Below are 12,650 nucleotides of genomic sequence, written 5' to 3'. Positions count from 1 at the left end.
GAGTATGTTAAGTATACAGTAGAAACTTTAGACTATCAGAAATCTAGGGTCGTTACAATAATAATTCTCTCTAAACTTTGCACAACATGTCGTATAATACATCTTTACCTCTCTGGGACAAAAGCCTATTGTAACTCACAGTAGGTCATGATCGTGTACCTAACTCGATCGTTAAAGTGACTTTAAACAAACATCACACATTGAGGATCAAATTTTTTGACGTTAGGGAAAGGAAACAAAAGGAGGCGATTAGGGGCCAGTAGTGTCTAGGAGTGGGCAGGCAAGTGAACCCAAATCCAATCTTAAAAATGCCCCCATGAGCTCTAAATCTCCAACTCTCTATTCCCATAGCATTGGCCATTGGGGAGGCCCAACCTATGGTGTGGTGAGCGTGTGGGGTGGTGGGGATAGGGGTGACCTTCTCTTATCATTCCACTCTCATCTCATGTGCTCTTGTTCTTTGCCACTTTCCACCTTTTCTCTCTCTCTTGCTACCGACGATCCTTGTCGTTTTCTCCGTTTGAATTTAGATCGAGATACAAATTTAGTTTATAAACTTTAACGAATGGGTTACGTAACAGATGGTATTTGAACAGTTCTTTGCTTGTAAGCATGTTTGTGAGTCGGACTGGGTTGAGTTAGTACATTTTTTAGACCCAATTCAATTTTTAGCTATATAGATAAAGAGTTCATTTCCTTCACTTGGTACCAGAGCTAGAAACATGGTGTGACAGCGAAGATTAGCTCCTAAATAGTGGATTGTGGGATCACAGTGGATCAGGGAAACAAAACATTTCTTATAAGTTAAAACCTTCCGGAAAAGCACTAGTTGTAAAAAAATTTAACCGTAAACAACTTGTTAAATTATGAACTTAACCCAATCCAACCACAGTTTTTGGATTGGGTTGAGTTGGGTTTATTTCTCGTCATTTATTCAATTTTTTTTTTTAATAAAACTATCTATTTATTTTTAAAAATTAGTTATAAAATTAAATTTATAAAAATGTATATATAATCCTATTAATAAACCACATTTCTTTCATAAAAGAAAAACAGTTTGATGTGTTGGAATTTGTAATTATGAGTTGGTTGATTGCACCCCAATCCTTTCCATTATATTCTTCACCTTTTGAAATGACTAGAGAATGAGCAAATACACCGTCTTCAATAAAGTAAAGCATCATCATTCATTCTTTGAAGGACTCCCAAATTCTTTTCGTTCTCGTTTTGAATATTTTTTAGATGCTTAGAAAAAGTTTAGTTCGTGTGGAGAAGGTTGAAAATATCTGCTTTGTTAGAAAATGCTTCTACTGTTCTTTGTCTCAAATGATCTTCCTACTCGAAATTTTTGGTTAGTTGAGTTGGTGACCCATGCAATCCAATTCAACTCCCTATTTTCGGACTGGATTAGGTTAGGTTAGGTTTTACAAGTTGGTCTGGTTACTGTCTCAAATGATCTTCCTAGTCGAAATTTTTTGTTAGTTGAGTTGGTGACCAATGCAATCCAATTCAACTCTCTATTTTCGGGCTGGATTAGGTTAGGTTGGGTTTTACAAGCTGGTCTGGTTATTGTTACATTTATAACTAAAATCTCGTAAAATTCAAATATCAAATATTCGTAAGTCATACTGCATCACTAATATGAGATGATAAAGATGAAATGGGAAGATTGAGCAATAAAATGTCAAAACCATGATGCTGGTTAAGAAATGGTGGGCATTTCTAAATTTTAAAATAAGTGGAAGTTTTATTATGTATTAATATTATTTGGTATGTTGCCTAATTCAAATATCACACTCAAATAATTGAAATTTCAACCTAAGATTTCTTTCCCTTTATTGCTTTGTAATCATTATAGAATGCATTTTTCTTCCCAAACATACTCGAACCTATTTTATATTCGGTAACGTTACCATTTTAATCCATATTTTCTCTGCCTTTATGTTATATTGTCGTTTTTGTATTTTAGTTCAATCTCTCCAAACCCATCTTGAATGGAGTACAAAACTACTGTCCGTAAAGAGAATGGGAAGAGATTTCTCTCTGTTAGCTAAATTGGATCAGAGATGAAGGTTATATTCTCAATCCCTGCCCCACTCCGTTAGCTAAATTGGATCAGAGATGAATTAACTATGAATTACCACTAGTTCGATTTTATCAAGGAAGTTCGTGTGCATTATCGACACAAGATTGATGGATATAGACCAATCACATTAATAATCTTTTTATTTTCTTTTATTTAGAGTAATAAATAAATAAATAATAAATCATTAATTTCTGTTAAGCCAAAATAAATAATAATAATAGTAATTAATTAATGAAGAAAAAAAAAAGGTTTTTTTGGGCAAAGGCAAACGCGGTGTTATGTCCGGATTCGAAACGTGAAATGACCATTTTATCCCCCACGTGTTCCCTCACCTACTGCCCTCTCCTCTCCCTTGAGTCCATGACAGTCATTTTCAACGCAAGTCCTTCTCCGGACCCACACATTAAAAAAATAATAATAATAAATAAATATATATATATATATAAAAAAAAAACACCTCTAATTTTTATTTAAATAAAATTTAATTAACCTAAAAAAAATTAGTAACATTTTTTAAATCTTCTACTCTACATACATGTGGCTAATACCCTAAAAAAAAGTTTAATTTTTTAAAATATTTTTTATGATTAAAATTTTCAATTTCTTTAATAAATATTTGACTTATTCGATATATTTTTCAAAATTCCAAACAGAAATGATAATTTAAGAAGAAAAAGAAAAAAAAGGAAAGAAAACGACCCACTGAAATCCCACTCTATTGGTCATTTCCATCACCCTCACCGCACGACATGTGAGGTTATCACCGCCCACCTCTCCGTCTTCCCTATATCTTNGAAAAAAAAAAAAAAAAAAAAAAAAAAAAAAAAAAAAAAAAAAAAAAAAAACCCTTCTGCAAAACCAACAGAAACCGTCCATTTTCCGACCCGACCCGATGGGCTTTCCGGTGGGTTGCACGGAGGTTTTCTTCCCCACAATATTCCTCCATTTACTCTCTCTCCTCGACTTACTAAAACGCCTAATTCTGTACCTGTTCCGCCTCCTCGGCCTCCCGGAATTTCTCCACTCCGACTCCGCCATCTCGCGGGAGGTTGGGATTCCGTTGAACCCGCCAGCCTCCGCCGTGGTCCTGCGCGAATTCCTCCCCGTAGTGAAATTCTCGGATGTTCCCCAGGCGGCGGAGGCGGCGGCAGAGAGCTGCGCCGTATGCCTGTACGAATTCGAGGGAGCAGAGGAGATCCGGTGGCTGACGAACTGCAAGCACATATTCCATAGAGGGTGTGTGGACCGTTGGATGGATCATGATCAGAAGACATGTCCGCTTTGTAGAACGCCGTTCGTGCCTGATGGGATGATGGATGAGTTCAATCAACGGCTGTGGGCCGCCTCTGGAATTGCTGAGCTTGATTCTGAGTTCAACTCGGTTTTAGGTTAGTGCACCCAAAAAAAAAAAAAAAAAAAAAANTTTTTTTTTTTTTTTTTTTTTTTTTTTTTTTTTTTTTTTTTTTTGGGTTGGGGAGTTGGAAAAAAAAAAAGGAGTTTTGAAACTGTATATATTCATAAATATATAATGTGTAAATCAAATATATAAGAATTCGGGTGCTTTTCCCCCAAAATTAAAGTTTTTTCTTTTCTTTTAATTATTATTATTATTTTTCCTTTAATGGAGATTGTCAAGAAATTAATTTATGGCGCCTAAGAGTGTTCATATGGTCTGAGAACTCTCCATCTAAACCCTTGAGAACTCTCCATCTAAACCCTAAAGATTTGGTTGGGTTAGGATGGGTTGACTTTTTCTATAATCAACTTTAATTATAATTCAATTCAAATTTATCATATTTTTGAGATTATTATTAATATTAAAAATATTTGATGTTTATAATTAGAGACATTGAATGTTTTAATATTTAAATTTTATGAGATTTTAATTATTAATGTAAAATATATTATAAGTAGTATTTTTTAAATAATTAAAAAATGTATATGAGAATCCAATCAAAAAATAAAAAATTGAGTTAAGTTAGATTGTGAACTCTATTCCCGTGACTTAGGTCACCAACCCAACGAACTCAAAATTTTGAGTTCGTCTAAGAAAATTTTCAAATAACATTTTTTTTTTCTTCCAAATTTGATTCCGACAAGAACCACCCATTTTTGTGTGGTTTTATTCTGTTTTCATTTAATATTTTAATAAATTGTTGTATTTTTTGGCATTAAAATTTTAATTGTTTGGACATTTTTGGAAATCAAAAGAGAATAAAATTTTGATCCATCCGACCATTTTAATATGAAAGAAAAAAAAATCTCAAACTATTCGAATAATTACAAAAAATAATAATAATAATAATAATAATTAATTATAAGGCTTTAGGGTATAAATTCCAACATCACAGATTCACCACGGTTCAAATAGTCTAGTTATATATGCTCTTTATTATACGACCATGTATAAGAGAATTCATTAGAGATTAATTAGAGATTTTTTAACTGTCCCCATATAGTCATAATCATAATCATGTGGAAACGACTCTTGTACTTGCCAATTATCTTGATACTATGAAGATTCCTTTATCCCTAAAAATAACTTTATTGACAGTTGGAGATCCTTTAAGCAGTTATCACATAATAACTTGATAGCAATACATATCACATGTATCTAGAGCACCATCCTATTTCATCCATCCTAATCTAATGCAAATGTGGATCTTGTTTACTGAGACGGTTAAGATTGAAATCGACTAATCTTAATCGATTTATACAACGGTTCTTTCTCTAAATTGAAGTCTCAAAACAGTGGTCCAACCTTCACTAAACCAACACCACACAAAAAACAAACAAAAACTCCACCAAACACTCATGAATTGATCAAATTTCTCTAATGACTATCAGTTTAAAAATTGAGTTTCTAACGACCAAAACTAACACGATCCATTCGATATTCTTTCCAATCTTCATCGGGAATGACATAATTACTATGCTTGTCATGCGAAATAAAGGAAGGAGGCACATAATCAATTTTCTCTCTAATATCTTTCCAATATGCTTGTCACGCGAAAAAAAGGAAGGAGGCACATAATAGTCCAAGCCCAGCAAATATTGTCGTGTTTGAACTTTCTCTTAATGTTTTTTAAAATAAGTCGATTAGGAAAAGGTTTCCACATGTTTTTTAAAACTGTTAGGAAGAGGTTTCCACACCGGTATTTTGTTCTCCTCCCCAACCGATGTGTGATCCATCATTTCTGATGACTGGATGAGACGATTTAATACCTGATGAGACAAAGATTCATCTGCAACATGACTAGGTTACCAATTCAATTTATCTTAAATTGTTTCTAAAAGTTAAAACTATCCCACAAAAACTAAGTCTTTTTGACATGTTTTGTCCTCACTCACATGTTTCCTACTAAAATTTTCAAGAGATCACGTAATATAGATAATAACTATATATCAACTTATATTACTTTAAAAATTTATTGTATGTGACAAGATATTTTGCATTTGACATTACCATGATGTCTTTTACTTTTCAATTTAAAAAAAAAAAATCAAAATTTATTGAACGTGGTTTGATGTCTCAAAGATCAGCTCATAAAAAGTTTCCATTTTCTGATAATGTTCTTGTTAGAACATCATTTGATAATGTTCTTGTTTCTGAAAAGAAAGAGCAAGAATTGTATTAAATAACAGTCCTGAGTAGGTTGTTTCTTTTGTTGGTTTCTCTCAAGACCAAACGAAGTATAGTTGTACATAGTAGCTCAATGCTTAAGTCGACAATGAAAGTATATATGATTTGTACACATAAAAACATCACGATATAGGTTTCAACAATGAAACGCACAATCAAACGTCAAAAGCTAGGACATGAAAGCTTCATTACTGTTAGGGAGGCAGATTCAGGCAACGGATACCACACGGGGAGGAAAACGATGTGGAACAAATCACTTGTATTGACCAGGTGGCTGATGCAGAGGATAAGCCGGTGGCGGATAGTCTTCAGCACGAGGAGGAGGTGGGTAGCCTTGACCTGGGGGAGGGGGCGGGTAGCCTTGAGCCGAGGGAGGGGGCGGGTAGCCTTGTGTTGGGGGAGGGGATGCATAGCCTTGAGCCAGGGGAGGTGGCGGGTAGCCTTGAGCCGAGGGAGGGGGCGGGTAGCCTTGTGTTGGGGGAGGGGATGCATAGCCTTGAGCCAGGGGAGGTGGCGGGTAGCCTTGAGCCGAGGGAGGGGGCGGGTAGCCTTGTGTTGGGGGAGGGGATGCATAGCCTTGAGCCAGGGGAGGTGGCGGGTAGCCTTGAGCCGAGGGAGGGGGCGGGTAGCCTTGAACATATGGAGGGGGTGGGTGTCCAAAGGGTTGTCCATACATCGGAGGAGGATATCCGACTGGACCGGGGATCGGTTGATTGATCCGTGACATCTGCTGTGTAGGAGGCACAGCCATGGCTTGTTGGGGTCCAAACTTGCCATCCCTTTTGTCTAACTCCATCTTGTGTTGTGTCTGCACTTCTCAATGGTAACATCATCAGAAAAGCATAACACTGATTCATATTGTACTGTAATACTATGGTTTTGCAACAGAAATTACAGATACTCCCATATAGAATTCAAGTATCTCACACAGGCAAGCAAATAATTAGCTCCATCATACATTTCAAGAAAATAAATTTCTAAAAGAATAATCAAGAAAATAGAAGGTGTCAAAGTTTGATTAAGAGCCATGTTCTATCAAGTTTGAGAGTAAGAGCGTTTAGATGATGAGAATGTTAGAAACCACGAACCTCCACAATGATATGATACTATACAAGTTGAGCATAAGCTCTCACGGCTTTACTTTTGGTTTCCCCGAAAAGCCTCGTACCAATGGAGATGTATTCCTTACCTATAAACCCATGATCAACCCCTTAATTAGCCAATGTGGGACTCCTCTTCTAACAATCCTCCCCTCGAACAAATTACACCATAAAGCCTCCCCTAAGGCCTATGGAGCCCTCGAACAATCTCCCCTTAATCGGGGCTCGACTCCTTCTCTGGAGTTCAAGAACAAAGTACACCTTTTGTTCGACACTTGCGTCACTTTTGACTACACCTTCGAGGCTCACAACTTCTTTGTTCGACATTAGAGGATTCTATTGACATAACTAAGTTAAAGGCATGACTTTAATACTATGTTAGAAACCACGAACCTCCACAATGGTATGATATCGCATAAACTCTCGTGGCTTTGCTTTTGGTTTCTCTAAAAGACCTCATACCAACCTTGTAATTACTCGATATGGAACTCCTCTCCCAACAATCCTCAACAGAAAAGAGGATGTAGAAACCTGGGTTTGGGTAGCGTGTCTTTTACTCGTGAGTTTGTGATTTGTAACAAAATGGTAAGTTTCATAAGCGCAAGTTTATGTAACCTTCATGGGTTTGTGAGTTATGAAAGTCAATATAAAATGTGGAAAGTTATGTTTCATGAACCTAAGTTTATGTAAGTAGAGATTTAGATTAGCCATATGAGAAAAGAAAGAAAATCCATATGCACCAATTATCGGTAGACATCTTTTAAGCTTTTTAAAAAATCGGGACATACCTGCATGCACGCACATACACTGCAAAACAAAAGAGTTCAAAATTCTTAAAAGAGAACTTTAATGTCAATATGAGTTAAGAAGATTGAATGCAACCCCATACCTGCAGTAGACAAGGTTAGATAAACAGGTCACTATATCCGAGGCTTCTTGAAGCTCTTCACTTCCAAGCAAGCAAGCAATTATGGAGCATATGCAAGCCAGTTGTGAGAGGCACAACATAAAGCCCTACAAAGTAAGACAAGCTTGTTAAGGGGAGAAAAGGCCGAGGCACAAGCAGCTTAATGAATGAACGGTTTGAGAGAGAAGACGACACGATGATGCAGTTATCACACTCAGTTGTCTGTATATTGAACTCGTCTTGCAACATGAAACGTGTTGATGCAACTGAATTAGCAAAGCAACAGAAAACCTGAAAAGAACACACAATTCTTCAAACTAGATCCCATAGGAGAATAAATGAATGAAATTAAATGATGTTTAGATAGCTAGAGGATCAAAGGGGACCATGGTTCTCGATGGATAAACGAACCTCGGTGCATAGACAAGCTTCAGGGCAGTGGCCTTCTCCACATTTGCCACTACAAGGCATGTAACCACCACAGCATTTGTATCTATGATAGATTAAGCAAAGGATTCAGCAATGGTACACACTTTATCTTGTGGTAAAATTACAAACCTTCGCCGAAAATACCTCGACATATCGTCATAAAGAGCTCGTTTTCGCAGAAGGTAAGAAGCACATGGGGCACTTTTCACACAATCAAGAAGCATTATAAGAAAAACCATATCAAAGTACTCTACAAAACTCAAAAGCAATAAAAAACGAATACCATTTTGAACATTATAAAGCAAGCATACATCTACATTCTTTTGAAGCCATATGAAACTTGCAGAATATTACATTGCATTAAAGAACTAAGAACACAAATGTTCATAAACATAGCAAAGTTTTTCGACTCCCGAAATCGAAACCACGAATGAGAAGAACTCATCAGAGAACAAACACCTTACCAGAATATAGAAAAGCAACAATCTGCAAAACAGAAGAAAAAAATAAAGAAATAATCAGCGTATTTATATGGTTTGAGAGAAAATTGATTGGTCAAGCAACATCAAGATATTTAATAGAATAAACAAATTAAAGAATACCCTGTAGCAAATAAACCAATAGCCGCCATTGTTAACCCTTTGGAAAGGAACAGAGGTAGAGAAAGGTAAAAGGTCATCGCAAGCAAAATCAAAGATGATTCGATTTTAGGTAATTTTTACCCTATCCCATCAACGAAACAGAGTAAAAGAAATCAAGTACGAACACAAGATTTTAAACATTCTTCCCTCTCAATCGATTAATCCCAAAAAGATAACCAAAAACGAACAAGAAATTTCCAATACATACAAGGCGTATTGGCAGAAATGGTGCCCGTGAGATCCGTATGCCAGAAATTTCTGTAATCCTGACGAAGCTGCATTTTCTCAAGGTAATCGGCATGCGACGCCATGGTCGGGTTGCGGATTGAACCACTTCAGAAGGGATTCGACGCTAAATCTCGAAGATCAATATGGAAATCTAAAGATATTCACAGTCAACAATGGAGCTTGCACGTTCAGGTTTCTTAGCGGTCAAGGAAGAAGATGAATTGGAGGGTTTTTTCTTTTTCTTTTTTTTTTTTTTTTTTTTGGTGAAAAAGATTACAATCATGATCTCTAATGTTTTTTTATTTATTTATGTAGTTTCTATCTTATCCATATGATTTGAATGCATGGTGTACCCCTGATTTTTCAATAGTTCATGCGCCAAAAGCTGTTAATTGATTGAAAACATTGACAATCACAAACTTTTATTTTGACGGAGTCAATTTAAGGGCACTTTTATCCTTTTTCAAATGAATAAGGATCAAGCTGACCGAACAAAACTTGATCTTTACTTTTTAATTAAAAAAAACAGTTAAAATCCAAACATCTGTTGTGCATATAAATGTGTTAGAAAATGCAGATAAATGAGGAACACAAATTTTTCAGCAGCCTATAATGCCAATGTTTTTGCAAGGAAATAGAAGCAGCAAGAAGATGCACAATCAAATAATGATGCTACACTAAGAGTACATCAAGAAGAATCACATAATCTACAACCCACATCTATTTTGAAGCATATAGTGAACTATTTTTATCTTTAAGAATACACAACACCCTGTTTGCATACAACCATGAACAAAAAAATTTCTACAATAAATAAAATAATTAAGTACCTTGCAATCATCACTACCAGACACCAACCTTGACGGTTCTGTACATGAAAAATCAACACTCCAAGCACGTTTTTCATGCTCTTCATACTCCAACACACTCTGAGACACAATGTTAGACAAGTAAGCTATTCTAGTATAAACTCCTGATCGGATAAGAGAAAAGTAGTAAATGTTAAATATAGGAAACCATGTGGTTATAACTTACCTGCCCTCTATTTACATCCCAAACTGTTACCACACCCTCGTAGTCGCTGCTAGCTATAATGTTTTTTGATAGTTTGTTCCAANTCTTTTGCTACACTAAGAATTTATCTCGAACCAAACTTGAACACATACTCAGTGGTTGATCTTCGAGTATTGTGGTCTCCTTGCATAGTTAGCATCTTACAATCTTCACTTCTTTTGTACAAAATACCAGAGCGTGAGTCGCATCTAAATGAGACTTTTTTATATCTTGCATATATCGACTCAAAACTCCTACTGCATAAGAAATGTCACGCCGAGTTAAAGTTAGGTAAATAAGTTTACCTAGTAATTTTTGGTATATCGTTTCATCATTCAACTCTTTGCCTTCGAGTGCACAAATCTTGATATTTGACTTCATTGGTATTGAAACTTGCTTCCACTCAAGCATGTCGAACTTCTTAAACATATTCTTGTATACTTTTATTGGCGAAGAAACAATTCTTCATAGGTGCGATCAACTTCTAGACCCAAGAAGTGTTTAACCTCTACTAGCTCTTTCATCTGAAAGCACACAAATAAAGTTTCTGTTTTTGATGAATTTTTCTTTCACCGTCTCTATTGATCAGAAACCAATGCTATTGCCAAATTTCATTCTCTTTCTTTGATGAACAAGCTTGAGTTTGCATATGCAACTAAAAAAAACCATATGCAACTAAAAAAAACCAGTTTGAGTAAACAAAAATCAGAAATTCTACCATAGAAATCTCTGGTGCTTGCTTGAATCCATACGGAGCTTTTCTAATCTTATATACATGATTAAGATTAGTCGTATTCTCTACTCATGATTAAGATTAGGGAATGATCATAGGTTTATAAGTAAGAAATACATCTCGATTGGTATGAGACATTTTGTGGAAGCCCAAAGCAAAGCTATGAGGGCTCATGCTCTAACGGGATAATATCATACGAATGTGAAGATCTCTGATTCCTAACATAGTATCAGAGCCATGTCCTTAATAGGATTGTTGAGGATTGTTGGGAGGGTGTCCCACATTGGCTACTCCCCATCCAACTCATTTGACATATATTCTCTATCATTTGAGTAGTTCCTTGTGACATTGACAACAAATTCTCTTTATACATGAAAACATTTGTAATTTATTTGTTCCAAGGTTATTAATGTAGGTTATTAATGTAATCTTGACGTGGTTGACATGAACAGTATGCGGTTGACATACAAGAGGATCGTATGTGGTTGACATACAAGAGCATCGTGTGCAAGTAATAACCTAAAAAGTCTATACTATATGGATAAGGTTTGGTGCGGTGCCTTATCCTGTTACAAATGATTTGATCCAAATTATTCGTGGAAATATGTAAGTGGGGTTATCCTATGTACTGATCTTGGGAAAATGGAGCCCCACCCTCTCATTGGCTCGAGAGGGACTTGATTTATGATTGGATCATAAACAAATGGTTCATTAAATAATCGTGAGGGACTTGATTTATGATTGGATCATAAACAAATTGTTCATTAGAGAATCAGTCCATTTGACCCAACTGTAATTATGAAACGAACATAACTTGTCCTATCGTACATAAGAATGCAACTCTAGGTCTATAGGTCTAGAGTGGGCTTCGGTGACCCATGTCAAGTTTATTATTGTATTCTTTGTACTTTTTCTTGTCATAATTTCCTCTTAGCTCACTTCATTCCCTTGCAATTGTTAGTTTATTTAATCTTGTATTACAGTTTTAGTATTTGTGGATAAATAGCAAGGGTAGTTAGTGTAGGTTATTATCGGTTGTTGTGTAGGTTATCAGTAGTTATTTTTCTCCTGTGTTTAGTTTTTTTTTTTTCTGCTGTCTATATAGGTGTACAGCAAGTTGAAGAAAAAGAACTGAAGTTGGTTTTTGCTTGTTGTCTCTGTCTGTTGTCTCTGTGTGTTGTCTCTTCCTTGTACGAGTGTTGTCTAACATTTGGTATCAGAGCTTGGTTACATGCCAAAGATCATGCCGAGAAATAATAACAACACTAGAGAGAGAGGAGAGTCGTCGAAGTCTGCAACAAGGGAAGGTCTGGTAACACTCCAATACCCGACGTTATCGAGAACCAACTACGCAGCATGGGCTATGAAGATGAAGGTCTATTTGCGTGCTCAAGGGGTGTGGGACGCAATCGAATCAACTGAGCCTCTGGATAGTCTTGATGAAAGGAAGGATCAAATGGCCTTAGCAGCTATCTATCAAGCAATCCCTGAGGAGATGTTGTTTTTGTTAGCAGAGAAAGAGACAGCAAAGGAAGCATGGCAGACACTAAAAACTATTCATCTCGGTGCTGAACGTGTAAAGGAGGCAAAGATCCAAACTCTGAAGATTGAGTTTGAAATTATGAATATGAAGGAGTCCGAGACTATTGATGATTATGCAGCAAGGTTGACAGAAGTCGTTAATAAAATACGTACTTTTGGAGACAAGTTTGAAGAGGCATACTTGGTGAAAAAATTCCTCCGCTCAGTACCTCCTAAGTTTCTTCATATCGCATCGGCAATAGAGCAATTTGCCGATTTAAAGGTGATGACCATGGAGGAAGTCATCGG

At 36.1% G+C, this 12,650-nt stretch overlaps 2 protein-coding genes across 4 annotated transcripts; one reads left to right on the top strand and one right to left on the bottom strand.

The window, feature by feature from the left end:
* The first annotated feature begins 2,890 nt into the window (after window positions 1-2,890).
* Window positions 2,891-3,508, top strand: LOC111778995 (E3 ubiquitin-protein ligase RHA1B-like). Its single transcript, XM_023659018.1, has one exon. It carries the CDS (start codon window positions 2,979-2,981, stop codon window positions 3,477-3,479), a length of 501 nt encoding a protein of 166 aa, XP_023514786.1. The 5' UTR covers window positions 2,891-2,978; the 3' UTR covers window positions 3,480-3,508.
* Window positions 3,509-5,696: 2,188 nt separating this feature from the next.
* On the bottom strand, window positions 5,697-10,151 carry LOC111778151 (leucine-rich repeat extensin-like protein 2). Of its 3 annotated transcripts, XM_023657822.1 has the most exons (10): window positions 10,070-10,151; window positions 9,015-9,963; window positions 8,630-8,651; window positions 8,310-8,366; window positions 8,148-8,229; window positions 7,932-8,027; window positions 7,719-7,843; window positions 7,618-7,636; window positions 6,360-6,537; window positions 5,697-6,278 (listed from the first exon to the last, which is right to left on the bottom strand). In XM_023657822.1, exons 2-10 carry the CDS (start codon window positions 9,115-9,117, stop codon window positions 5,983-5,985), a joined length of 978 nt encoding a protein of 325 aa, XP_023513590.1. In that variant the 5' UTR covers window positions 9,118-9,963; window positions 10,070-10,151; the 3' UTR covers window positions 5,697-5,982. The 3 variants fall into 3 exon arrangements, with proteins under 3 accessions (XP_023513590.1, XP_023513587.1, XP_023513588.1); XM_023657819.1 differs by having other exon boundaries at window positions 5,697-6,537; XM_023657820.1 differs by having other exon boundaries at window positions 5,697-6,542; window positions 7,623-7,636.
* Window positions 10,152-12,650: the final 2,499 nt, after the last annotated feature.

Source organism: Cucurbita pepo, chromosome LG17 (genome assembly GCF_002806865.2).
Source record: "Cucurbita pepo subsp. pepo cultivar mu-cu-16 chromosome LG17, ASM280686v2, whole genome shotgun sequence".
Taxonomy (NCBI): Eukaryota; Viridiplantae; Streptophyta; class Magnoliopsida; order Cucurbitales; family Cucurbitaceae; genus Cucurbita; species Cucurbita pepo.
This window is presented reverse-complemented; position numbering and strand designations above follow the sequence as displayed.